The 27319-nt window shown below is 39.8% G+C and overlaps 1 protein-coding gene across 3 annotated transcripts in view; it reads left to right on the forward strand.

Annotated features, from left to right (window-relative positions):
* The window catches only part of YME1L1 (YME1 like 1 ATPase), a 47621-nt gene extending 23363 nt beyond the window's left edge, over positions 1–24258 (forward strand). Inside the window, exons 10-21 of one of the 3 annotated variants that reach the window (XM_034402082.3) lie at positions 6157–6309; positions 6681–6813; positions 7609–7671; positions 8131–8243; positions 8737–8892; positions 10808–10959; positions 12152–12278; positions 17492–17565; positions 21265–21351; positions 21830–21964; positions 22403–22503; positions 23685–24258. In XM_034402082.3, the coding sequence (XP_034257973.2) occupies positions 6157–6309; positions 6681–6813; positions 7609–7671; positions 8131–8243; positions 8737–8892; positions 10808–10959; positions 12152–12278; positions 17492–17565; positions 21265–21351; positions 21830–21964; positions 22403–22495 (1286 nt within the window). In that variant the 3' untranslated portion in view covers positions 22496–22503; positions 23685–24258. Of the gene's footprint in view, positions 1–6156; positions 6310–6680; positions 6814–7608; positions 7672–8130; positions 8244–8736; positions 8893–10807; positions 10960–12151; positions 12279–17491; positions 17566–21264; positions 21352–21829; positions 22077–22402; positions 22504–23684 lie in introns of those variants that run through there. The other 2 variants (XM_034402084.3, XM_034402083.3) reach the window with 2 other exon arrangements.
* The last annotated feature ends 3061 nt before the right edge of the window (positions 24259–27319 follow it).

Genomic DNA, 27319 nt, shown 5'->3' on the forward strand with positions numbered 1-27319 from the left:
CAATGTGTCTGGACCTAGAGCCTGTGAAATGTGATTCAGAAATATAAACCACCGATTCATTGTCTTCCATCACGGTAATCGGTCGGATCGGACGTGTCCAGATATCTGTGACCAGAGCATCAAACTATGTTAGAGAATTACATGCATCTGAAACACAAGCATATTCAGCTTCGGTAGATGAACAAGAAACAAAATTCTGTTTACGCACTTGCCAGTAAACAGGACATCCATTTAAGAACATCATATAACCTGAAGTACTTTTACGTGATTTCTTATCACTCGCCCAATCAGAATCTGCATAACAACGTAATTCTGCATAATCAGTATGTGTTGGTTCTAACAATAGCTTCAGATGTTTAGAGTGTTTTAGTATCTCAATAATTTCTTAACACATGTCCAATGAAACTGTTTTGCCTTACCTACGTGTCAAGACAAGAGATTAACACTAAGTGCAGTGTCGGGTCTGATCCAACTACTAATGTACAACAGTGACCCAATAACTGAACGATAAAGTGTTTGATCCTCAAACTCAGGACTTGGTTCATGTGTCAAGTTATGAAAATCTGTTTGCATGGGTGTCTTTGTTGTGTTAGCATCCTTCATGTTACAATGATGCAAAATTTGTTCAATTTTATCCTCTTGTGAAAGACTAAACCCCTTCTGTCTTTTATCAATCTGAACACCTAAATAAGTGCTAACATGACCTAAAGATTTCAATGTAAAATATCTCTGCAAAGCTTTGGCAAAAATCTCACTCATCTGCTTATTTGGACCAATATAAACAATATCATCAACATAAACAAGAACTATCTCATATGTATTGTTAGATCTTTTTGTGAACATTCACTCATCAGTTTCGGACTTAATAAAGCCCATTGAATTTAGTTTGTCAGTAAGACATAAGTATCACATTAAACCAGACTGTTTCAGGCCATAAAGACTTTTGTTTAGAAACCAGGTATCCCCTTCTTGCTGTCAGAACCCAGGAGGATCTCTCACATAGATTTCTTCATCTAGGTTAGCATGTAGATAAGCCGTGTCAACATCGAACTGGAAAGCTTCTAAACCAAGAATAGTAGCTGTTGCTAATGCAATTTTTACACTCTCAGTCCGGACTGTCGGTGAGTAGGTATTTGTGTAGTTCTCAGGATAACGTTGAGAGAAACCCTGAGCTACAAGTCTGGCCTTGTACAGTGACTCACCATTTGGCTTCTTTTTGATTCTGTAGACCCATCGAGTGCCCTTTTGTTTGCTGGAGGTTTTGCAGGTGTAAACACTTTAAATTTCCTTGATGAGGGTGTGACATTGTCCAGATGAGGGTTGTATCAGTCGGATCTGATGCTGGCTGAGTCATAATTTTTGACCACTCCCCTTGCTCCGCCCCTTTCATGCCCAGTTTAGACTCAGTCGGCCTGAGAGAAACATCTCCTACAGATCTGGCTATACAGCCCAGGTCTGTTCAATCAAAGGCAAGGGTGTTTTTGTCAGTTGCCACGAATATCGCTGTGGAGGGATTCCCTTTGTGACCCTCTTGGAACGTCTTGGAACAACAGTCCATTCTTCTTCTGCTTCGTCCTCGTCCTCACATTCGTCACTAGCGTCAGCATCCGCGGCTTGCGAAGACAGAACATCAAGTTGAGAAGAACTAGTGGATGAAACATTTGCCTGTGGATCTCAATCATCAGACTGTAAGGCATCAACAGTATGATCTCTAGGAAAATAAACTCCAGGATCATTGAAATGAATCCTGGACCAGTCAACATCTTCCTCAAAATTAGCAGATTGGGAAATCACAATTACATGTTTAGAGTCAATAAATTTGCTCCATTTTGAGTTATCATCAATGCCCATAAATCTCAGTCTCTTTGCTGCTGGACCTCCTTTCCTTCTTTGAGCTAAGGGAATGTTCACCATACCGTATGAACCAAAAATATGAAGGTTTTTGAGATCGGGCTTGTATCCGTACAACATGAAGAAAGGAGTCTGATTTATTACACTGCTCCAAGTACGGTTGACAATGTAATTTGCATATTTGATAGCTTCACCCCAGTATGGCATACCAAGGTTGGCGTCTTCTAGGAGACAATGCATCATGATTTGCAGTACTCCTTGTCGTCTTTCTGCGACTTCGTTATGAGCTGGCGTGTAAGGGGCCAACGTTTGATGAAGAATTCCATTCTTATGCATCCAATCCTTGGAAACTCTGAGACATGAATTCAGCACCACGATCACTCTGGATTCTGGCGATGCGAACTTGGTGTTGGGTAGAAACAAGAGCAGCAAAATCTTTAAAGATCTGAAAAGTCTCAGATTTTTCTTTCCTAGGATATACATATCCATATCTACAGTAATTATCAACAATTGTTAGAAAATATTTTTTACCACCAAGTGTTGGCTTAAAAGGACCAACTATGTCAGTGTGAACCAAATCAAAAATGCGTGTTGACAGGCGTGTAGCACATTTGGGAATGACCGCTGCTTTGGATTTGGCTTTCTTGCAGACAGCACAATCCAAAAACACCTTATACCCCTTTAGAGCCAAACCTTTTGCGAACTCCGGCATCTTCCTAAGAACACAGAAACTGGCATGCCCCAATCTTCTATGCCACTTATGGATACACCTGGAATGCAAAGGTTTACCAATTAATGAATTCTCAACATTAACAGTTTTATGAGGAACCTCAGGCTTGCTCTGAGCAACCTGTTTCCTAATTTTCTTTTTGTTGGCTTTAGGAGCCTTTGGAGTAGCAATAGAATTTCTCTCTGGAACATCTCTGGGCCTGTGCTCTCCTCTTTTGGAGTTTGTATACTTGCCTGTGCTTGCGATTTAGGTTTTGGCCTTAAGTAATAAACACCACCAATTAACATGGTTTCAGCAACAATATCTCCATTTTTAACTATGTAACTTTCTTTTTCAAGGTGGTGAACCTGGAACTTTAAAACTCTAGACAAGTGACTTTGACTAAGCAAATTACTATTTGCTATTGGTATATAATAAACATCAGGAATGAATGCATCGAGCTCTTCAACATAAACAATTCCTTTTCCTTTGACCTGACAAGGATGATTGGAAAAAGAATAAAGTTCATGTAGTTCAGGTTCAGGCTCGTGCATCTCTGTGAAAAGTTCCTTTCTGTAAGTAACATACAACTCTGCACCATTGTCCAAAGTCCACAGGAGTCATCTGTCGTACTCTGGATGAGGTTGTGGATCGTTGGTTAACACCAATGTGGCGAGTGGAGCTTGTGGATCACGCCTGGGACCACGACGACCTTGTCTTCTGCCTCTGCCTCTGCCTCCTCTGGAATCTGTTCCTCTGGGCTGGTACGAGACGGGAGCTGGAACTCGTTGGGGACAATCCCGGGTGGCATGTCCCACACGATTACAGATGTAGCATCTTGGCATCCTTGGAACGTAGGCTCTTCCTCAGAAGGGACGCCTCGCTGGAGCTCTTGATGCAGGTGGTCCTCTCAAATGTGGAGTAGCTAACATGAGTGCTTCTTCTTCAATTAAAAGTCTGCATATATGATCCACTGTGCGTTGAGCAATAGGTAATGGCATCTTTCCATTTATAATTAAATGAGTTAATAATGCTGATCATTTGAATATCATCAATAAGATAGCCTCTTTCTCTCAATTCTCTTCTGATTCCTTTCAGTTTGGTTAAATGTCCTCAAATTTGTTCACCAGGTTTCAATCTCGAACCATGGAACTCAGACATGAGCAAACATGAAGATTCAATTGAAACAGGCCTGTAGCAATTTTCCAATTGGACCCAAATTTGTTGGGCTGTTGCATCAGGCGGAAAAGTAACCTGCAGTTCAGTATCCATGGACATCAATAATGTTGTGCAAGCTTTAGTCTCTAAGTCTCTTATTGCAGGAGTCCATGGCTGGGCAGGAGGATTAAAAACCATACAGTGAGTACCTTCTCTACGAAGTAACAATCCAATCTCACTGACCCAGGCCTTATAATTCTGTCCTGACATCTTTAATTTCGACTCACCACCTAGTGGAGCAACAGAAAAGGCCTGTTGAGGAACATGCATTTGGTATGCTGGCTGTGCTTGTAAAAATACCTGTGGTATTTGCTGTGCTTGTTGTGGACCAACAAATGGTCCTGGTTGTGCCGCTGGAGGTGGACCGGGAGCTGGTCCTGGTTGCACGGCTAGAGGCATTTGTGCATGCACTTGAAAATGTGCCTGCTGTATAGGAATTTGCTGTGCTCCAGCTGCCACTTGTGCTTGAGTTGGAGCTGTTGCATTTGAGCTGCAATATTAACATGGCCTGCTGGAAACGCAGTCATTTGCCTTTGCTGCATTAAGCGTTGTTGTGCTCCATCTAAAAGGACACCAGCACCACCGGGGGATGCTGAAGATTGAGCCTGTGGAGACACTTGTGGCATTGCAGTCTGAATATCTGAGTGAATTAGGGACATGTTTGATAAAGTCCGATGTAATACTTGAAATTATTCTTGCAAACTGCGATGCATTTCAGCTTTCTCTAGTAAATTACTTTTGCCAGCAGATGGTGCTGCAACTTTAGTTTCGGGCAGCTCAGATAATTTTTCCGCCTTCGTGGCATGGTGTGTAATTTGAGAGAAAACGTCATGTGACAATTGTGACGTGTACACAGCTCTCTGTTCTGATTGGCCTGACACAAGACCCTCCTGGGGGTGTGGCTTTGGCTTCGAAGAAGGAGCCAAGATGGCATTTTCAGGAATTTTAAAAATACGAGACTCTCTCTTATCTGCCTCGAGCATAGATAAAGCCATTTTTGCCTGGGATAGCTCATGTTCAAAAAAATTTATATGGTCATGATAGTTTTTTATAGCTTGTTCATCTAGGCTGAGCTTGGAGCTTCGAGGAGAATAATAAATTATTTCTCTCTGTATGTGGAGGAAAAATGCTCAGTGGTTTGTGTAAACTTTGGCCTTGCACCAAGCGTTTCAAATTCAAAAGGTTCTGGGAGGACTGTTTGAGAGCATGCATATTCAGAAGGAGACATCACTGACTTCAATTGCAGCATGTTGCCTTCAAAAGCAGCTTTTCTGTCATCTTCCTCCTGAAGCCTCTGTAACAGCATTTCGTCCGTTTCTTCTACTCCTCCCACGGCTCCTTCTCCTAGTGGGGTGGCTGAAGCAAGGGGCTGGAAATTTGAAAGCCTCCTTTCTACTTCTTCTTCGTCGGAGAAAAACAAATCGTTTGTGGAGAATGCTCTGAGTTTCATTTTCATTTTCCCTTTTTTCTTCTTTTTTGGCATTGTTGCAGTAATTAAATTAGCGTTCCACAGTCGCTAAATTAATCATCTGTCTAATTAGCCTAGACGCTTATCATCAAAGTAACAAGCAAGGAAAAAACCATAAATCAATCCAAATTGACCTCTGCTAACCACTTGTCAGGATGGCAATTAATCCCATTCCGCTTTGGGGTAATTGCACCTTAATTAGAGACGGATGGTGGCTTTTCCTTGGAGTATACTTTTAAAGAAAATAAAACCCGAGATATATTCTAATAAAACACATTTTATTATAAAGAAGTAAAAAAAGTCTTACTAGCTATTAATTACATCTTAGCAGCGTTCCTGCCTTACCTCTTGGCAGGCGAACATAGAAAGTTTGAAGAAAGTGAAAGAATGTGGAAGAAAGAATGTGGACATGCACAGTAGCTTAGTGATAAGAGTCAGACAGTCTACCGTAAGTCTCAGAATGGGAGCCCAGCTGACAAATGCAAAAAACGCAGTGACATTAACTAATGTACATTCAAATAATTTATTCACATTATTATCACCAAATTATCAAGTTGGTTTTAAATCTTGGAAGGGGGACGAAAGGGTCAGGCAAAGGCAAGATTGCCTTCAGAAATCGTCTAAAGGTGGAACAAAAAGGAAAAAAAATGGTCAGGCACAGAACAACGTGTACTGAGTGAAATGGCGATCATGTAACTGAGGGTCATAAATGGGCCAAAAAGTTATTTTTTCAGCAATGTTGTAACTACAAACAGTTGCTGAATGAATGGTCAGTAAGCAGGGACTACCTGTACTTAGTTACTGAGTAATAAAATTGCTTATTAAAAAATTACAGAACTTAGGACCAATATTGACAATAATACAGTCTGTAGATTTTAGCTTGATATTCTTTTCATTCTTATCTTTCTAGGTGTTCTGTTGGTAGGTCCACCTGGTACTGGCAAAACTCTGCTTGCCAGGGCTGTGGCAGGAGAAGCTGATGTTCCCTTCTATTACGCTTCTGGGTCTGAGTTTGATGAGATGTTTGTTGGAGTAGGAGCCAGCCGTATTAGAAATCTATTCAGTAAGTTGCGGGTTTTCCCTTGAATCACTTTAGTGAAAATAGCATCAATGCCTCAACATCTTATTAGTAAATAGCATCAGTTCCTTATTAGTAAATGAGTAACATATATATATATATTTTGTTAACTACATTAAAAATTAGTGAACATCACAAAAAATTCAAATGTATTATCTTTCAGACTATTTGCAGTGTCTCCATTGTAAATGAAAATGTAAGTGGAAAAAAACCCTCCATTTGTGGGGTTTATTCAGAGCATAGCTTTTGTGAATAAAGAAAATGCATAATGATAGTCAGAACAAACTGTTGACTTTTGCACTGGAAACCAATGGAGACAGATGCTTAAGAATTTGACATGTTACTTTCTTTCTTAGAGGAAGCAAAAGCAAATGCACCTAGTGTTATATTCATTGATGAGTTGGATTCGGTTGGTGGCAAACGAGTTGAATCTCCAATGCATCCCTACTCAAAGCAGACTATAAACCAACTCCTTGCTGAAATGGATGGGTAAGTGTTGATTTTTCTTCTAACTAAAATTTTAGTTAGTGGGTGTTGAACCAAGTTGTACAAAACATTTTGGATTTGAAATGTTTTGTGCACGTCGAGAAGAGAAACATGGTCCATAAATATTGAGAAATATTTTTATTCTTCTTAGGAGGAAAGGTTATTTATTTTTGCCATAGGATCCATAAACTGTCTTCTGTGCTTAAATATCTAGATTTTGGGGATATTGGATAAGGGCAAAATCCTACTCAAGAGTTAAGGACAGCGCAGACATTCAAGTGGGGGAGTAGAATTAAAATCACACATAGGTGAAAAGTAGGATGGTGCATTCTTCAAAAATGATTCAGCTTAAGTATTTTGAACCTTATATAAGAAAAGCAGCTTTCTGATACTTGAGAAATTTGCTCATTGAACAATGCCTATACAAGGTCTGAAAAATATATTGCTAACCATTCCCGAAGCATGTACATCTATATTCAAAAACTAATTTTCAAGTTTTTCCCCTATTTCTTTCATTTTAAAAGTTGAACTATCCTTTTGTTAAAATCCAACTGATATTGGCTGCTATTGCATGCACTGAATATGACTAAAAATAGTTATTGTGTGATGCACAAAGTCACATGCTTAAGGAAGTGTTGGCTTGAACTGGAAAAAAAATCCTTTATTACTAGATTTGCCCTATAAAATAAATGAAGCATTCTTTGCAAATCCACTGAACAGAATATGACTTGCTACATCTAAATAACTAGAGAAATATCACTGTAAGTATATTGATTACTTTTTTTTTGTCTTTTGAAGCTTTAAATCTAATGAAGGAATCATTATCATTGGTGCAACAAACTTCCCTGAAGCACTAGATAAGTATGTCTTTGTGCATGTGTATACGTGGGTAAAATACAACTTTGCATGATTTAATTTTGTGCAAATATGGCTTTGGTACTTTAGGAGAGTAATAAGGATGCATAATAATCATGCCAATATTTCTTGTCTTCATAATTAAGTAATTAAGAAAATAGCTATATTTTGCTGGAGCAACCATTTTAAATGGAAATTCTTAATTGAAAATAATACAGATTTAAATGCAGTTAGTACACTTGAAATGTAGCTGTGTAATATTGGTTTTCCAAGAGATTCTTGAGATTCTGACAACTATTGCGAGATTTTCTGTGGAAAGCATTTAATTGTACAAACTGGCTTTAATGGAAATTACAAATGTATTAGTAACTTTTCTTATTAAATTGCCCTTTAAAATACTTTAATATAAAAAAATTAACCAAGATTATTAAATCATTCACAATATATTTTTCCTCCCCTATTTAGTGCTTTGTTACGCCCTGGCCGCTTTGACATGCAAGTTACAGTTCCCAGACCAGATGTCAAGGGACGAACAGAAATTTTGAAATGGTATCTTAATAAAATAAAATATGATAAGTGTAAGTGCTGCATTTTTGAAATAAAAACATAGAGAATTGCTAGCAGGCTGGCTGCATAAGAAATGTGTGTATATGCTGATTGAGATTCAAAATCTTCTCATTAATATGAATATTTGTGCTTAATAGAACATACTCAGTTAAAGGCTAGAGGTCTGCTATTTAAGGATTTTATAACTATCCTTACAACTAAATTTTATTAAGTGAAAACTAAATTAAAAACTGATGCAATGCTTGTTGCACCCAAGAACAACTGTATATTTTTAAGAAAAAGAAATTTGTTCAATCATTTGAACAATTCTATTTGTTTCTCATGTCTCAGTTCTTATTCAAACATTATGATTATAAAAATGATAAATTCTTAAAGATGGATTATCATAAATAGTGTACGCAATGCAAAACTCTGCATCTTTACATTTATTGTGTGTGCTAACTTGCCTGAATGTTAACCTCAATTTGGATTAACAAATGCAAAAACATGTCTTTGTTTGCACAGCCATTAATCCAGAAATCATTGCCAGAGGGACAGTAGGATTTTCTGGAGCTGAATTGGAAAACCTTGTGAATCAAGCTGCATTAAAAGCAGCAATTGATGAAAAGGACATGGTCACTATGAAGGAGCTAGAATTTGCAAAGGACAAAATAGTCATGGGTAGGTAGTATATTTTAACATCACTTATTTATATATTTTTGACTGAGACATAACAGTAACTTTTATTTTTAATATAATAAAATATAAAACAGCATAATATAATAAATCCTCATTTTAATAAACTAATCAGGAAAAAAGATGTGCATACATGTCTGTTAAATAATTATGTTAATTAGGTCATATTTGATATTGCATCAAATACCTTATCATGGAAATGATGTAAACTGCCCCCCAAATTTGGTTCATTGCATGTGATCATGTTATATCAAAATTTACAGAATCACTGTATGAAATATCTCAGAGTATAAGAGGCACTTTTCCTCCCCTTATACGAGGCTACATTTATACACCGAATGTAGCCTCGCTGACCCACTGGCCCCCATCCTTTGGCCTCTGCCTGGCAGTAGTTACCTCCTTGCAAGCAAACAGCAAGAAAAAAACAGCTCCTTTCAGCTTCAGAACAGCCTAATTAGCACAAGTTGACTAGATTAGCCCCCCTTATTTGCTCTCAGCTGTTTTGGGCAGGGCTCTGCTGCTTGCTGCAAAGAGGTAAATTGCTGCAGCAGATTTTTTTTTCCTTGTGCTAATCAAGCTGTGCTGAAAACGAAAATGAAAGTAAAGCAGGCTTTTTGCTGTTTGCTGCAACGAGGCAAAATTGCTCAGAGGCAGAGGGAGATTTCTTTTTCTTCTTTTCCTCACCAAAAAAGGTAGGTGCGTCTTATACTCCGGTGCGTCTTATACTCTGAAAAATACGGTACATTTTTACAGAGACATGAGATTCTTACATATGTTGAATTGCATTAATGAGTTAAAAGAAAGCTTTATTTGGATTGTTTATTTTCAGGGAAATCACACAACAACTGTTAACAATATAATATTTATATAATAATCTTCAGAAATAAGTTTAATTAAATAGACCTTACAAATAACACTATTTAGGGAGTGAGATGTGGGGAATATAAGGGGCTTGGTTTAGGCTCTGTGTTTAAGACTTTTCTATGCTGTGCCTGTGTGGCATATATAGATTTTGTGACCTGCCATGGGTGCTACTTTTCTGATGTGAAGAAAACATGGAGTTCATGTTGGCCTTGGAAGGTAGCTGGGTTGTCATGAGGCTTGGTGAGCTGCTAGCCAGGATTGATCTGGGGAAGATTTAGAATCAGCTGTGGTTTAGCAGAACCCTAAAAATGATTCTCCCCCTCACAGAAATGGATGATGTTTTGGCTGAGCTGGACAAAAGTCAAGCAGTGCTAAGCACACTCCACACTTCCCCCCCCCTTTTTTTTTCTCTCTTATCAAGCCCAGAAAGGGAAGAGGGAGGCAGAAAGGGATAGGAAGTAGGAGATGTTGAGGGGGAAAGCCCCTGGTAGGGAGACCTGGGAAGTAACCTAACACACTTGCACTGTTTCTTGTTATCATTGTTGTAAATACTTTCTGTGAATACCGTCTATAACAAAAAGACTGCCATGTGTTTCTCTGTTCATTGCCACCTTTGTTTCATAATATACTGCAGTCCAAAAATGAACCTAGCCTGAAATGCAACTGTGAAGCCTCTGAAATATAATAAACATCCAGCAAATCCACAGTGAACACAAGTCTTCTGATCATCAGTATCAATCATATACAAAATGGAAGTTTTTATACATGATATATAGATCTGGGATTTATAGAAATGTAGACTACCTTAGAAAAAAATGAAACGATGGAAGGGAGTAGAAAAAAAGCAGACTAAAGATGTTCATTGTTAATGGAATACTGACTGGCAAAGGGACCAGGGGGAAGATAGCAAGAGGAAAGGGAAAAAAGACAAAGTAAGTGAGTCACTAAAATTCAGAAAGGGAGATACTGTTCAGTTTTTGTCAATATACTGTAATTGAAAGGTTGTTAAAGTTCTCTTGGTTTATTTTAATTTCAGGTCCTGAGCGTAGAAGTGTAGAAATTGGTGATAAAAATAAAACAATTACAGCATATCATGAATCTGGGCATGCCATTATTGCATATTATACCAAAGATGCTATGCCAATCAATAAAGCTACAATTATGCCACGAGGACCAACACTTGGACATGTAAGATTTTGAATAATAGAAAACATTGCCTATCTTGTTGATTTTAATAGGGTTATGCAGTGTTTAAGTTTGAAGGGATTCACGAAGTATGTAATTTGATGGGTTATATAAATCTTAGCATATGATTGTACTGTATACGTTTTTCCTCCTTTGAATCTGATATAGTGTACAGCCCTAGAGTTTAACAATTTTACAACTTAGAATTCTTAGAAATTTCTTCTCAGTACAATGATGCTCAGTACAATAAAGACAACAAAGATAGTTTTTTATGTAAGATATTCCTTAAAACGGGTATCAAACTGGTGGTTGCGGGCCGTATGTGTCACCCACAGGCCATGCCCACTCCAGCTCGAATTAGGAAAATCATTGCAAAACGTCACATGACAGCAACATGATGCCGCAAGTTTGAACACCTGTGCCTTAAAAGAACTGGGTTGCTTGGGCACTAAATCACATTATCTAAAGTTTTAAATGTTTTAAAGCAAAATACATTAAGTGGTCATAATGGTTTTTATTGGTAAGCTTCAGGGAGAGCATTTCATTTGTTTTGATTGTTTCAAAATTGCTGCACAATAATTACCTTAGCATGATTTTGTATAACACTGTAGGACTGCAAGGTTGCAAGAATGATTGTATTACCAAAGTTAACTTACTGAAAACAATTAATAACAGTATACAGTTGTATTTATAAAGAATTATTTCTTATTGGGTTATCTATTGTAACTATATTGATTATTTTGAAAACTGAAGTGTTTTGTACATTTCTTTAAAATTGCAGTATTTTCTAGTTGCTTTTCAGTACTATGAGTCTGTGTAAACATATTATCTACCAGTCCCGCTATCAAATGTGCTGGATTTGGTTCTTAGGAAATGGTGAGGTAAGACAATAAGCAAGAATATTGGCAGTTGCTCATCTCATTTGATTTTGTGTGACAAAGCTTCATCTTGAACCCCTTTGATATATCATGACAGTGATATTTTTGGAGCCCTTCATAGATTTCTTACTTGCAAATTATGCTGTGAGAAAACAGCATATTTTACAAACAAGAAAAGCTTGCAGAGGGCTCAAAAAATGTCCAGGCACTTAGAATCCTTAAGCGTTATCACTTTAGCAAGCAGAATAAATAATCTACCAGCCATTAAACCTGATTTATTGGTTTGGTTCAACTTAATGTGTAATTTTGTATTAAAGGTTTCTTTGTTGCCAGAAAGTGACAGATGGAATGAAACTAGGTCTCAGCTACTTGCCCAGATGGATGTCAGTATGGGGGGACGAGTAGCAGAAGAACTCATATTCGGCAGTGAACACATCACAACTGGTTAGTCAAAATTAAGATGTGCGTAAAGTGGGGAAATGTGTTTTGTTTCAAACTTGGAACAGTTATTTTTCTGATATTATATAGTTAGTCTTCAACTTGCAACCATTTGTTTAGTAACTGTTCAAAGTTACAAGACTACTGGAAAAAATGACTTTTGACCGTTTTTCACCATTTTTTATGACCATTGCAGCATCCCTATGGTCACGTATCAAAATTTGGCTGCTTGGCAGCTGGATCATGTTGATGACAATTGTAGTGTCCTGGGGTCATGTGATCATCTTTTGCAACCTTCTGACATCTTGACAAAGTCAATGTGGAAGCCAGATTCACTTAACGGAAGCGGACTGATTTGGAGCTACCTGATTGGTGACTCTCCTGAAGACCTTTTGAAGACCTTGGGACTTGGGGGGGGGGAATTAGAAGATCTTGTGGAGACTGGAGGGGTTGGGAAGAGCTAGGCCGTGATTGGCCTATCGCCCCGGTCCGTCTCCCCCCTCCCCCCCTTCCCCCTTTTCCCACCGCGGCCCGGGTGGGTGTTGGTTGGGATCATTATCATCCGGACTGGATCCTTCCCGCATCTGGACTCATTACCCCTTAAAATAACTACAGTTGACCCCCGCCTCCGGCTATGCCATCAGTACTATTGTCATCTGTACTACCTTGCTGTCAGGAGATGTTTAAACCTGGGCATGGGCACTGAGGGAGTCACTTTGTTGCAGCTGTCACCGAAAAAGATCTGCTGTTACCAGCCGCCATGAGAGGGTGGCTTGGTCACTGCTCTCCCGGGGCAGCAGCCTGAGACTCCTCTCCACTGTAGTGAGAGGACAGTGGAGTCCGGTTGACTCGTGTGGGAATGGTGAACTTTCTCTCCTGGACCTTTCTAATCAGCACCATTGAATCCTTGGATTCGTTCATCTTCCCCAGACAGACTATAGGATGTATTCACCGGCTGAGCTCTTTGCGCTGCGAGACTCCCCCCTCTCGCAGGCCTGGCCCTCCATGTTATCGAGGGCCTATCTTGATGACGGATTTTGGAATCCCGAGAGATGGCATGCAGCGAAGGGGGGTTGAGGGTTTTTTTATTTAAATTTTTAATGAAAATTTTAAGGGGACCCGGGAGGAAGGGAGGGGGTTGTAAAAATGGACCTGGGGGGGTCCAGATAGCTACTGAGCGGGGCGATAGGTTGATTGGTTGCAGCAGAGGGGTCGGGAAAGGAAATTTATCCGGGGAACGGGGGCAACAGGAAGGGCAATGAAATTGAAATAATGAGTGGGAGGAGCAGGTACGATGGGCGCAGAGGGCCATATCATGTGTCGGGGGTGCGCACATGCTCTTTACGAGCAATTGCGCACCCTGGCCCCCAATGCGCGACTTGTGGCCTGGGTTGTGCAGAGTCTCAGGCCCAGGGTCCGTGGCTGATGTTGTGTAATACCAGATTGATTGTTAATAAAGCCCCCCTCATTTGTGATCTTATTTTGGAGGGGGGTGCGGACCTGGCAGGTATTACGGAGACCTGGTTGGGCCAAGAGGGGGGGTCCCCCTCGTCGAAATGTGCCCACCAGGTTTCCGTGCATTTCATCAGCCAAGGGCCCAGGGGAGGGGTGGGGGAGTGGCGGTGATTATTAGGGAAAGTCTTTGTCCGAGGGAGACCACTGTTCCTCAGATAGCCGGATGTGAGTCCCTTTTTGTGAAGTGGGGCCGTGGGGTGCAGATGGGTTTGCTGACTACGTACCTGGCTCCCTGCCACGTGGCAGCGACCCTGCCCGAGCTACTCGACGTCATTGCCGGGGTGGCGGTTGATACCCCCAGACTTATTGTCATGGGGGATTTCAACCTTCCATCCGCGGGTGAGGCGTCAGAGGTGGCTCGGGAGTTCATGGCTTCCATGACGGCCATGGACCTGACCCAGTTAGTTCAAGGCCCCACTCACATAGGGGGACACACTCTGGACTTAATTTTTGTCTCTGGTCAGTGGTTGAATGATCTTGGTAGAGGGGACCTAGATATTAAACCCTTGTCATGGACAGATCATTCGCTCCTTCACTTAGACTTTCCTACCGCTTCCTCCCGCCGCAGGGAGACGGAACCAACCAGATGGTTCCGTCCCAGGCGCCTGATGGATCCCGAAAGGTTCTTGACGGAGCTTGGGCCATTTCCTGAGACTCTGACACACGACTCAACTGAAGAGCTGGTGGCCGCCTGGGAGAGTGCGGCCGCCGGAGCTTTGGATCGCGTTATGCCTTTGCGGCCTCTGACCTGATGCCGATCTCAATTGGCTTCTTGGTTCTCTGAGGAGCTGAGAGAGATGAAGTGTCAGAAAAGACGCCTCGAGAGCATTTGGAGGACTAGTCAATCCGATTCCGACCGGACACAGGTGAGGTCTTATATCAAGACCTACCTAGTGGTGATAAAAGCGGCGAAATCTAACCATTTTTCCGCTCTTATCGCATCTGCAGAGAACCGCCCAGCCGTCCTGTTTAGGGTGACCCACTCCCTTCTTCGGGGGGGAGTGCGGGAAGATCCCTTGCAGGGTCGTGCTGAGGATTTTGTGCAATTCCTGCATGATAAAGTCTCTCGGATTCAGGATGGCTTGGACTCTGATTGGATGAGTCCAGGGGAGGAGACGAGGGTAGGTCTTGAGAATATTATCTGGGAGGAGTTTGATCCTGTGACTCCTGAGGATGTGGACAGGGTTCTGGGTAAGATTAGTGCCGCCACGTGTTTATTGGACCCGTGTCCCTCCTGGTTGGTACTGGCCTCCCGGGAGGTTACACGAGGCTGGCTCCAGGGGATTATAACTGCTTCTCTGAGTGAGGGTGCCTTTCCCGCCGCCTTGAAAGAGGCGGTGGTGAGGCCCCTCCTCAAGAAGCCTTCCCTCGACCCAGCTGAATTAGCCAACTGCCGTCCGGTCTCCAACCTTTGTTTTGTGGCGAAGGTTGTTGAGAGCGTGGTGGCACAACAGCTTCCCCGACACCTGGATGAAGCTATCTATCTGGACCCGTGCCAGTCGGACTTCAGGCAGGGGTACAGCACAGAAACAGCATCGGTCGCGTTGGTGGATGATCTCTGGAGGGCTCGGGACAGGGGTTGCTCCTCTGTCCTAATCCTATTAGATCTCTCAGAGGCTTTTGATACCATCGACCATGGTATCATGCTGCAGCGGTTGAGGGGGTTAGGAATAGGGGGCACCGTTTTGCAGTAGTTCTCCTCCTTCCGACCGCTCACAGTTTGTGTTGGCAGGGGGGCAGAGGTCGACCTCGAGGCACCTCGCATGGGGAGTGCTGCAAGGGTCGGTCCTCTCGCCCCTTCTGTTCAATATTTATGTGAAGCCGCTGGGTGAGATCATCCGTGGTTTTGGGGTGAAGTGTCATCTGTACGCTGATGATACTCAGCTGTACATCTCCACCCAGTCCACCCCAACGATGCCCTTGATGTGATGTCTTGCTGCCTGGAGGCCGTGTGGGTCTGGATGGGGAGGAACAGGCTCAGACTCAACCCCTCCAAGACTGAATGCTGTGGCTTCCGGCGTCCCGATATAGTCAGCAGGTGCCATCGCTGACTATTGGGGGTGAATCTCTGCCCCCCACAGAGAGGGCTTGCAATCTGGGTGTCCTCCTGGATGCACGGCTGTCTTTAGAAGAGCATATGACGGCCGTGGCCAGGGGGGCTTTTTATCAGGTTTGCCTGATTCGCCAGTTGCAGCCCTTTCTGGATCAGGATGCCTTGCGCATGGTCACTCACACCCTTGACACCTCCCGGCTGGACTATTGTAATGCTCTCTACATGGGGCTCCCCTTGAAGAGCACTTGGAGGCTCCAACTGGTCCAGAATACGGCTGCGCGGGTGGTTATGGGCGCAACTCGTTGTGCCCATGTGCCACCCCTCCTGCGTGAGCTGCATGGACTCCCAGTGGTTTTCTGGGTGCGATTCAAGGTGCTGGTTACCACCTTTAAAGCGCTCCATGGCATAGGACCTGGGTACCTTCGAGACCAACTTCTGCCACCAATAGTCTCCCACCGGCCAGTTCGCTCCCACAGAGAGAGTCTCCTCAGGATGCCATCGGCCAAGTTATGTCGGCTGGTGACACCCAGGGGGAGGGCCTTCTCTGTGGGAGCCCCAGCCCTGTGGAAAGAACTGCCCCTGGAAATATGTAAGATCCCCGACCTCCGGGTATTTCGCTGTGCATTGAAGACCCTGTTGTTCCGCCAGGCCGGGCTATCGATATGATAATTTTAAATTGGGGTATTTAAATTTCTAGGGTTTTAAATGGAGCCAAATTTATTTAATAATTTTAAATTTTAAATTGATGTTTGTCTTGTGTTTTTAAATAGGCTGTACACCACCCTGAGTCCTTCGGGAGAAGGGCGGTATAGAAATAAAATTATTATTATTATTATTATTATTATTATTATTATTATTATTATTATTATTATTATTATTATTATTATCATCATCATCATCATCATCATCATCATCATCATCATCAAATGTGTTGCTAAACTAACAGCTACAGTTATTCCCTTAATTGTAGCAAGATGGGGCTACATAAAATGGGGCAAAACTCATTTAACAGCTGCCTCACTTAGCAATGGAAATTTGGATCTTAACTGTGGTCGTAAGTCTAAGACTACTTGTACTGAGTTTTTTGGGTCAGTTACCGTTTTATCAAACCAGAACCCAAATCACTTTAGTTTTAGATACAACTGACAGAGTGACTAAAGCAAGGCTGGTATGCATCATTCCTGGTTTTCTCTCAGCAGCTTCTGATGTGGCACGTATCACTGTCCACGTGATTTTCCTAATGCCTTCCCTTCCTCCTCAGCTATTACCAATGTTTCAATTTGGTCTGTCCCAACAGCTGTCTTCCTTCTTGCCTCCTTCAGTAATCACTGTCAGTATCCCAGCACAGCACAATAATATATCTACTCATTCTCCAATCTTCCCAATATTTCGCCTCCCTTCTTCATGGCCCCACTCATACATCCTGGACTTTTCCTGCATTCTCTTCTTTGAACATTTCTCCCTGGAACAACTGCCTTTAGTTGTGTGATCCATATTTAATTCCACTCATGCACTTATAACAGATATTTTAGTTCAGGTACAAACTACTCAAATATTCTGTGCATTCCTAGTCAAAACAAGAACTTTCATAATTCATATGTAAGAAGTTTAGCTTTTATGAATTAACATTATTCTGTTTATAATTACCTAGGTTCTTCTAATGACTTTGAGAATGCTACTAGGATAGCACAACTCATGGTGACCAGATTTGGAATGAGTGACAAGGTACAATTACATTTACTCTTCTTTATAATGAATTTGCAATGAAATATTTTCATGTTGTAGATGTGCAAATATACAGTGCATTCAGAAAATATTCAGACCCCCTTCACTTTTGTCAATTTTGTTATGCTGCACCTTGAGTCTATATTTGTTAAAATTCATTTTTTTTCTCATTAATCTATACTTCATCCCATAGCAACAAAGTGAAAACAGAATTTTAGAAAGGTCTGTAAATTTATATATATAAAAAAAGAACTGAAATTGGCATAAATATTCAGACTCTTCACTCAGTACTGTGTTGAAGCACCTTTGGCAGTAATTACAGCCTTGATTCTTTTTGGGTATGATGCAACAAACTCTGCACACCTAGATTGGGGAATTTTCTGTCATTCTTCCTTGCAAATCCTCTCAAGGTTGGATGGTGACCATCGGTGAACAGCCATTTTCAGGTCCCTCCAGAGATGTTCAATAAGATTCAAGTCAGAGTTCTGGCTGGTCTCTTCTAGGACATTCACAGAGTTGACAACTGTGTTGTTTTGTCTGTGTGCTTAGGATTGTTATCATGTTGGAAAGTGAACCTTTGGCCCAGTCTGAGATCCTGAGTGCTGTGGAACCCAGGTTTTCATTGAGGATATCCTTGTACTATGCTCCATTCAGCTTTCTCTCAACTCTGACCAGTCTCCCAGTTCCTGCTCCTAAAAACACCCCTACAGCATGATGCCGCCACTACCATGCTTCACTATTGGAATAAAATTGGCCAGGTGATGAGTGGTGCCTGGTATCCTCCAGACATAATATTTAGAATTGAGGCCAAACAGTTCAATCTTGGTTTCAACAGACCAGAGAATCTTGTTCTTCACAGTCAGAGAGTCCTTCAGGTACTTTTTTGCAAATTCCAAGCAGGTTTTCATGTATTTTGGACTGAGAAGAGGCTTCTGTCTAGACTCTTACCACTCTACCATAAAGCCCAGATCAGTGGAGAGCTTCAGTGATGGTTGTCCTGGAACTCTGTCCCATCTCCACACAGGATCTCAGAGAGACCATCGGGCTCTTGGTCACCTCCCTTACTAAGACCCTTCTCCGCCAATCGCTAATTTTGATTAGGTGACCAGTTCTTGGAAGAGTCCTGGTTGTGCTAAACTTCTTCCATTTGAGAATTTTGGTGGTCACTGTTCTTAGGAACCTTCAGTGCATCTGAAATTTCATTGTAGCCAGATCTGTGCCTTCCAATAATCCTGTCTCTGAGCTTTGCAGGCAGTTCCTTTGACCTCATGGATTTTGGTCTGATACAGTATGCATTGTCAACTGTGAAGCCTTCTATAAAGAGGTGTGTGATTTTCCAAATCATGTCCAATCAATTTAATTTACCACAGATTGACTCAAAGCAAAGTGTAGAAACATGTCAGCAATGATCAAGAGAAATGGGAGGCGTCTTAACTAAATTTCACATGTTGTTGCAAAGGGTCTGAATGCTTACACCAATGTGATATTTCTGTTTTTTCTTTTTAATAAATTTACAAACATTTCTAAAATTCTGTTTTCACTTTGTCATTGTGGGGTACTAAGTGTAGATTAATGAGGAAAAAAATGAATTTCAACAACTGTAGAATCAGGATGCAGCATAACAAAATTGATAAAAGTGAAGGAGGTCTTTCTGAATGCATCGTATGTACAAAATACACCCATTATAAAAATAAAGTTTTGTTCTGATGGAGTAAATATAGTGTAACTTGAATACATGAGATTATTTTTAAATAGCATAGGAAAATAGTTCAGTTATTTTAACAAGTTTCAAAGTCAGGAGTCACTAAATATGAAAGAAGAGGATGCTAAGCAACAGACATTTGTGGAGGTATAAGCACAATAGATGACGAATAGATTCAGATTGACAGATTAAAAGCAACAGCAGGAGGAGGAAGAAATCAGCTCAGAGCATCCAATGTTCAAGCATCCAATAATTTTAATTTCTAGATATGTGCAGGCCCTTGTCTAATTTGATTCAAATATTGGTATTTTTAATCTACCAAACAGTATTTATCAATAGAAAATAACTATCAGCAAGTGCTCTTACAATTTATCTGGATACTGAATACTGAATAGTGTATCCAGTACTGAATACTGGATACTGAAAAAAATAAATATAGATCCAACAACTTATAAAAGCAATATATTAAAATATCTGATGCTCTTTCTAAGATAGAGTTGTTAAGGAGAAACGTATCAACCTTGGGGATCACATAAAAGTTAATGCTTTTTAATAGGATAGAGAATGTGTAGCCCAGGTGTGGGCTGTACATTAGCTGTGGTCATACCAAGTCATAGGCAGCTTTCCTTGCTAATTGTAATTGAAGATAGAAAGTTAGAGAGGGGCATGTTACCTGAGTCAATTAATGAATGCTTGTGGGTGAAAACAAAAATGACTTTTAAAAATAACAATATGTAGGTGATGAATGAATGCGAATTGAATACAAAAGTGAGTGACCAGTGCATAAGCAATACATTGAAGGGATTTGCTCATATAAAAAGAATGAATGCGGATTAAATTGCAAAAGAGATATATGAAGGAAGAGTGAATGGGTTGACAGACAAATGCCAACCCGTCTTAAATCTAAGATTTACAAGACAACCATCTGCCCTGTTGCGCTGTATGGCACTGAATGCTGGGCAGCAACAACAGGGACCAAAAGCTATCTCCATGGCATGGAAATGTGAATTTTCTGTTGGATATCAGGCATCTCCCTTCTTTACCATATTACAAATGACACCATTAGTCAACATTTTGGCGTGGCACCAATTATAGACAAGATGAGAGAAGACTGGCTCTGCTGGTATGGACATATCCAGAGAGCAGCACCTTTCACTATTGCCAAGACTGCCTACCAACTAGAAGTCAATGGCCAGCAACCTCATGGGCACTCAAAACAGATGGCAAGAAACCATCAAAAAAGATATGCAAGCTGAGGGCTTGCGCCCTGGAGACGCCACTGACTGTGCAAGGTGATGTTCAACGATCCAAAAAACAGGCCCTGCAGGAATATGCTAGGAAGAAGAAGAAGAAGTGAATGGATTGAGAGGATGGGGAAGATCAAAAAAGTTGTGGTTGCAGCTGATGGGCTCTTTCAAATCATGTAGAAAACAGGTCACAATTCATTTATTTACTTAATGGCTAGTTCCCTTCCACCCATCTCAAACTTCTGCTTCTGACTGGTAGTAGACACATTTTACCTGCAGCATTTCAGATTGGGTACTTAAACTAAGATGAAACAAAAATAGTTTCATTTTCAGTAATGTTATCTTCCCTTTCTTTGCATTTATTTTACAATTAGATGGCTTAAATGCATGAGTCTTTGAAAGTTTCTGAAATGAAAATAAGTTATTAAGGATGACTCATAAACCTCTTAAAATTAATTATATGGGGGTTTCTTCCTGTAAAGCATATAACTTTATTTATTTATTTACTGGCTGTTCATTTTATTTCAAGATAACTCTGGGCAGCTTACAATCATAAAAGATAAAAACTATATATATTAAAACATAAATACGTTAATGCAAAATCCAAATTCAGAACTCAATGTAATAAAATTATACTTCTTACAAGATATGTGGTGATCAAATTATATAACAATTATGCTGCATTTGACTTTTTGAAAATGTTAATAAGCATTTTCTTTTCTCTCTCAAATCATTTCCTTTTTCCATAAGCTTGGTGTTATGACCTATAGAGAGGCAACAAATTTAAGCCCTGAAACCCAATCTGCAATTGAACAAGAAATAAGAACTCTTTTAAAGGTAAACATTTTAATTCTCTGATTCAAAAAGTGGATACTTTCTAGATTCTTAATTTTGTTGAATTTATTAATATGATTTGCTATAAAAATTAATCAGATAAGGATATAAAACAGTATGTTATGTAGCTGCTGCTTCTTTAATTTATTGCTTATAAATTAAATTATAAATTATTTAAGTAAAGTTGAGATTCTATTAATGTAAGTTCAAAAATTATATAATTATTGAACTTGCTTGTTTCTCTGATAATTTTTAAAATTATTTTTATGGATCTTTATAAACTTTTTATTCCATTCCTTGTATTTCTTGGTTGTGTTGAAATATACTTCAAGAGGATCTGATGTATTTGTATGAAGTGTATTTGAATAAGCTACAAATGATTTTAGATTAATTATAAATAATGTTAGTGGATAATCTTAGCTTTTTTCCCTATTTTCACTGTTTTGTTGCTATCTTTCTTAATTTACCTTTTTTGTGCTAGGAATCATATGAACGGGCAAAGAGTATCTTGAAGGCCCATGCAAAAGAACACAAGAATTTAGCAGAAGCTTTATTAACCTACGAGACCTTGGATGCCAAAGAAATTCAGATCGTTTTAGAAGGCAAAAAACTTGAAGTGAGATAACTTCTTGTCAAGCTGTCAGTCAAAGTAGTGGCCACTTTATATCGTGTAACTTTCTTTCCTGCTGGATGTATGTGTGCTAATAATCATATTTCTTAAAGATAAACAACTTGTCTTGTGAGCTTTTGTTCCCCTTACAAGTAGTCCTCACTTACTGATTACAGTTGAGACCAACAACTCTGTTGCTAAGTGCTGTAGTCACTAAGTGAAAAATCATGACTGGGTCAGATTTATGATGTCACTTTCTATTTTTGGTTACGAATAATGTAGGAGAGGAAAAGGCAGATCTGGGAGGTGGAGTTAAACATACCATCAGTTTAAAATCCTTGCTTTGCCACAAGAGATCCAAGTCCAGCCCTTCTTGAATTCTGTTGATCCTTATGTAGCACTAATTTAGTGCTGATCATTAGTTGACCAGATTCTATTCTATAGGTTGGACTAAATCCTCTATGCTGCAACTTTATGAATAATCATGATTCTTCGTGCCTGACATTCACTGCTTTTATTAAGCGAGACATCGTGTGATCGATCGGGTATTGCAATTTCATTCCATATTCTCCATTAATTCTGCTGGTTGAAAGTTGGTTGTGAAGCTTGCAAAATGTGGTCACATGATCATGGGCTACTGCAACAGTTGTAAATGCAAGGATTGGTTGCAAAGCTATTTTTCTTCCAGCTACTGTAACTTCAAGTAGTTGCTAAACAAGGCAGTCAGTAAGCAAGGACTACCTATATTTAATTTTGTTTTTTTCTTAGAAACAAGGTTATAAAAGTAATTTGTCAGGGGTTCTACCGAAACAAAAGACCGAATTGATATACTTCACTGCTAGCTTGTTCCAGTGGATAGGAAAAAGAACTGATAGCTGCTGGTGTTACTCTGTGAATTGGGGCATTTGAAATTGCAGAACATAGTTACAGGAAAATAACACTTCTGTTTCTAAACCAAAGTTTTATAAAGCCTTCATTCATAATTTATCATAGTACAGGCACTTAAGGGCAGGCACTATAGTAATAGTCCTTTATCCTCCAGTTGACTTTCAATGTGAGATTAGGAGTTTGAATTTTAATGGGCACAATAAAAATGTCCATCTATTTGGGAGATAGAACTTTTAAGAGTAAGTGAACGAGTGAGTTCACTGGACAGTAATATTTGTTACAACTGGGAAAATTGCATTGTCACCTCTAGTGTTGGGGAAATGTTTTCAATTTTACGGAGTTGTGATTTTAGTGCCCCTGTTAAACTTTTTAAATGGAGAATAGTTATGGAAATTTGAGTCCGTCATTGTGTACTTGGCTGGCCCTTTTTAAAATAAAGTACAATTTTTGATTTCAAAATTTTAGCATATTTTATAAGCACATGCCATTCAGATATTAAGTGATGATTAAGACATGTTCTAAAAACTGAAATTAGGATGGGATTGACTAGCAATTGAGAATAGCTAATAATAATTACACTGTTTTGCAGGGGAGGTTTAAGTGTTCAATAGATGGCTCTCCACAATTTTAAATCCTACACTAATTTTAAAAAGGAAAGAAAGTTCTGTCAGTGAGAAAATAAAACAAATTTAGCAAAGAATTGGATTTTGAATTAGGACATATAAGGCATTTTGGTGCCTTGCTGATAGTCCAATTTCATTTGAATTCGTTAGATAATTCATTTTCTTTCAGCAATCCCAGTATTTCAATGGAACTCTTTTCTGCTTTTTCCATATAGTAAACTTGGAAGAATCTCGAGTTCATTTCATTATTGGAATTCCAAACTGCTATGCTGTTCCATTACAAATATATACTTTTTTAGCAATAAACAGTAAAAAATGTGCAAATGCAGCATGTTTAGCACATTTGGGAAATCATATATTTTAATTACGCAAAGTGCTTTTTAAAGTTTTCCTCTTATTGTAAAACTGCTTTATTCTGGTTGCCCTCACATGTAAATTGAGGTGTATAAAACATATTTTAAATCTGTAAATAAATTTGAGAGTTAAGCAAAATGTGTAATTTTTTAATAGCTTGAATTTTCATAAATCTTTTTTTTTTTTGTGAGAATTTCTGCTACTTTGTTGCTACTACTTTACTTGTTCATAACATAATATGGAGATTTTACATTTTAAAGTTGAATTGTTAAATAAATTTCACATTGTCAGTATTTAGATTCTATGGAATCCTGTAACTTAATGCATTTTCTTTTTCATGAAACCTTGTTAAGCTTTGAGATGGTGAGAATAACTTGCTAGCAAGGTTCATATGTATGTTCCTGCAAAAGCAAAGAATTAAAACTGGATAGAATATTTTGCTTCATATTTTGTTGCATAACTATTCCCTACACAATATTTATTTTATTTTATTTATTCATTAAATTTATATGGCCTCCCCCCTCTTGACTGACCTTGGATGGCATAGTATAAAATATGCATACATTTCACCTTGCAATACGACTCTGAGGCCTGCCAGAGGTGATGTTTGCCGGTTCTCTGAACTACTAAAAATTTCCGTTACCGGTTCTCCAGAACCTGTCAGAACCTGCTGGATTTCACCCCTGGGTTAGAATGCAGTAGGGAGAACGGCTGTAAGGAGCTCTCCCAAAAGCAAATTAGGTTTTTCTTTTTAACGTTTTAAAGTATTTTTATATTTTTAACTCACTTTTAATCTATTTTTAATCTATACCGGACTCTTACAAAGCACATATAGTGTGGCTACTGTTTGTTTTAGACATATTTTAACAACACTGCAACCTGCATTCCTGGCCTAGGCTACTCCTGTGACTCCTCCTTGCAAGGCCTGAAATTCGGATTACCGGACTTGTTGACAAACCTCACTGGAGGCCCCTAACTTTGGAGGGGATTTTGAGCTGTTTGTTTTTGGAACGAGTACAGTAAGGAACTGGCTGCAGATGCTCCCGGTAGGCCTGCCTTTAATGAAACCTTATCAGCTTTTTAGTCTCCTTCGCCCACATATTTCCCCGTGAAATAATTTAAACAATTTAAACATTTCTGAAAATAGATGATAGCAAAGAAGTAGGAGTAAAAGACAAGCCGTTGTTTGGAAAGGAGATTGGTTTTTACCTCTGTGGTGCCTCGGCTGAGAGCATCATTAAGGCCTACCTTAACTACGATTGCCGAGGGAGGATAAATTATTGCGATATTTAATTTCGCTGGGAGATACTGGATCAACTATCTACCAGAATGGGAAAGAAAAGTAAGAGGCAGAGAGCTTGCTCTCTCTCCCCAAAATCTATGACAGAACTTAATTACTTCAAGCCTCTTAAACATCTTAAATTGGATGACTTTATGGAGAGGTGTAATCCAGAACCCCAATCTGAACTTTGAACTTTGTCTCTGTCGACTGTATCATTGGGAGAGGGAGATACAGAAGGGGAGTTTTCTTCCCAGATTTCAGATTCAAACTCGCCTGCTAGAATGGGTGATTTTTCAAGCTCTATCCCCTCTCCTACTTCTAGCTGCTTAAAAGAAGTTCCGACATATTCAGACCTCAGAGAGATGGTCTGTACTCAGAGTATGTTAACTGCGCACACAGTAGATTCAATATATGACTTACTGACATCGATCAAAAGAGACATCGAGAGGATCTTCCAATTCTTAAATGGCCCTCACTCTGCAGCTAAGGAGGGTGAGATTGTACACCGTCCTGACGCGCGGAGAGAGTGGGAGGGTGTAAGACCTCAACCCAAATAACAAAGCATTGCAAGTACTGATGCTAACCCTCATCAAGGAAGAAGGTTGTTAAAGAAACCTATACTTTCTCGTCCAACAAAACCTCAAACTCTATTGATTATATCTGCACTTCCTCTAGTTTAGTACACCATTTTTCAGAAGTAAGAGCTATATTTAGAGAGGAAAGTGACCACTTTCCCATCACGGCTATGGTTTCACTCTCTTCAGAAGTTAGGCCTCATTCAAGAGAGGAAATTGACACCTTAGCAAACGCCCGGGTTTATAACTATAAAAGGTTATATTGGCACAGACTTGATATCAAATCTGTCACCACTTATTTGGGCTCAGATGAAGCCAGACACCTAGCAAGGGAAATCTCCCAATCTAAGCCCGGAGACAACACCCCAATGCCAGTTTATACAGAGCTAACTTCTAATCTTAGGAACTTAATGATCCAGAACGATAGAAAAGTAGATGGGATCTTTAGAAAGTGGTTTGATGATGATTGCCATAACTTGAGGTCAAATCTAAGAGCCTCAGTTAAGAAAGTTAACCGATCCAGACAGGATGGTGATTATTCAAATATGGTTCAACTCAGGGGAGCATACAAATCCCTACTGAAAAACAAGAAAAGTAGCTATAACACCAGGATGTGGAAAGAGGTAGAAATGGCAGCGAAATCCCAATTCCCTACGATCTTTTGGTATAAGATAGCCGGTATATTAAAACAACGTTCCCCATTTATGGACACTGATATATCAGCAGTAAAATGGGAGAAGCATTATCTTGCTTTATTTGATGGTAACAATACAACAAATGTCTTGCAATTGGATATCCTCCAGCAAGAATTAAGGAAATGTCCGGAATGGACACCAGTTACCCCTACCGAAGTTAAGCATATAATTCAATCCTTAAAGGCCGGGAAGGCCCCTGGAGAGGACTTGTTGCCTCCTGAACTCTTTAGGTCCAACATTGACTTTTGGGTACCGGTGCTGGTAGCACTGTTTACTTATATCGATAAAGTAGGGATAATCTCTGAAGGGTGGAGGTTAGTTATAGTTTTTCCAATTTTTAAGAAAGGTGACAGAGCTGCCCCATCCAACTACTGACCCATCAGTCTTCTTAATATAATTTCAAAAATGTATACGAAACATCTCCTAAATAAAATAGAGGACTGGTGCTTGGATAAGGAAATTCTGGCAAATGAGCAGGCAGGTTTTAGATCAGGTAGGTCTACCATAGACAATTGTTTTGTCCTTTCCCACTTAATTAATAAATACAAGACCCAGGGGAAAAAGCTGTATACCGCCTTTATTGACCTTACTGCTGCTTTTGATTCTATAGATAGGAACCACTTGTGGAGGAAACTACAAGTTATGGGGATGAACCCCAGATTTATTTTGTTGATCAGGATCAGGATTCTCTATACTAATACGGCAATTAGAGTCAGATATTCAGCAAATGGGGCCTCAACAAACAGCATACCGACAACTAGAGGAGTGAGGCAGGGCTGCCTGCTGGGCCCTACTCTTTTTAACCTTTATATAAATGATATTCCAGCGCAGCTGGATGATCTTCTGACGTACAGCCCCCAAATAGGCTCTAGATTTATTAACGTATTAATGTATGCCGATGACTTAGTGTTGTTTTCTAGAATCCAAATAGGAATGAGGAGACT

Source organism: Pantherophis guttatus, chromosome 4 (assembly GCF_059756535.1).
Source record: "Pantherophis guttatus breed Tessera chromosome 4, ASM5975653v1, whole genome shotgun sequence".
NCBI classification, from domain to species: Eukaryota; Metazoa; Chordata; class Lepidosauria; order Squamata; family Colubridae; genus Pantherophis; species Pantherophis guttatus.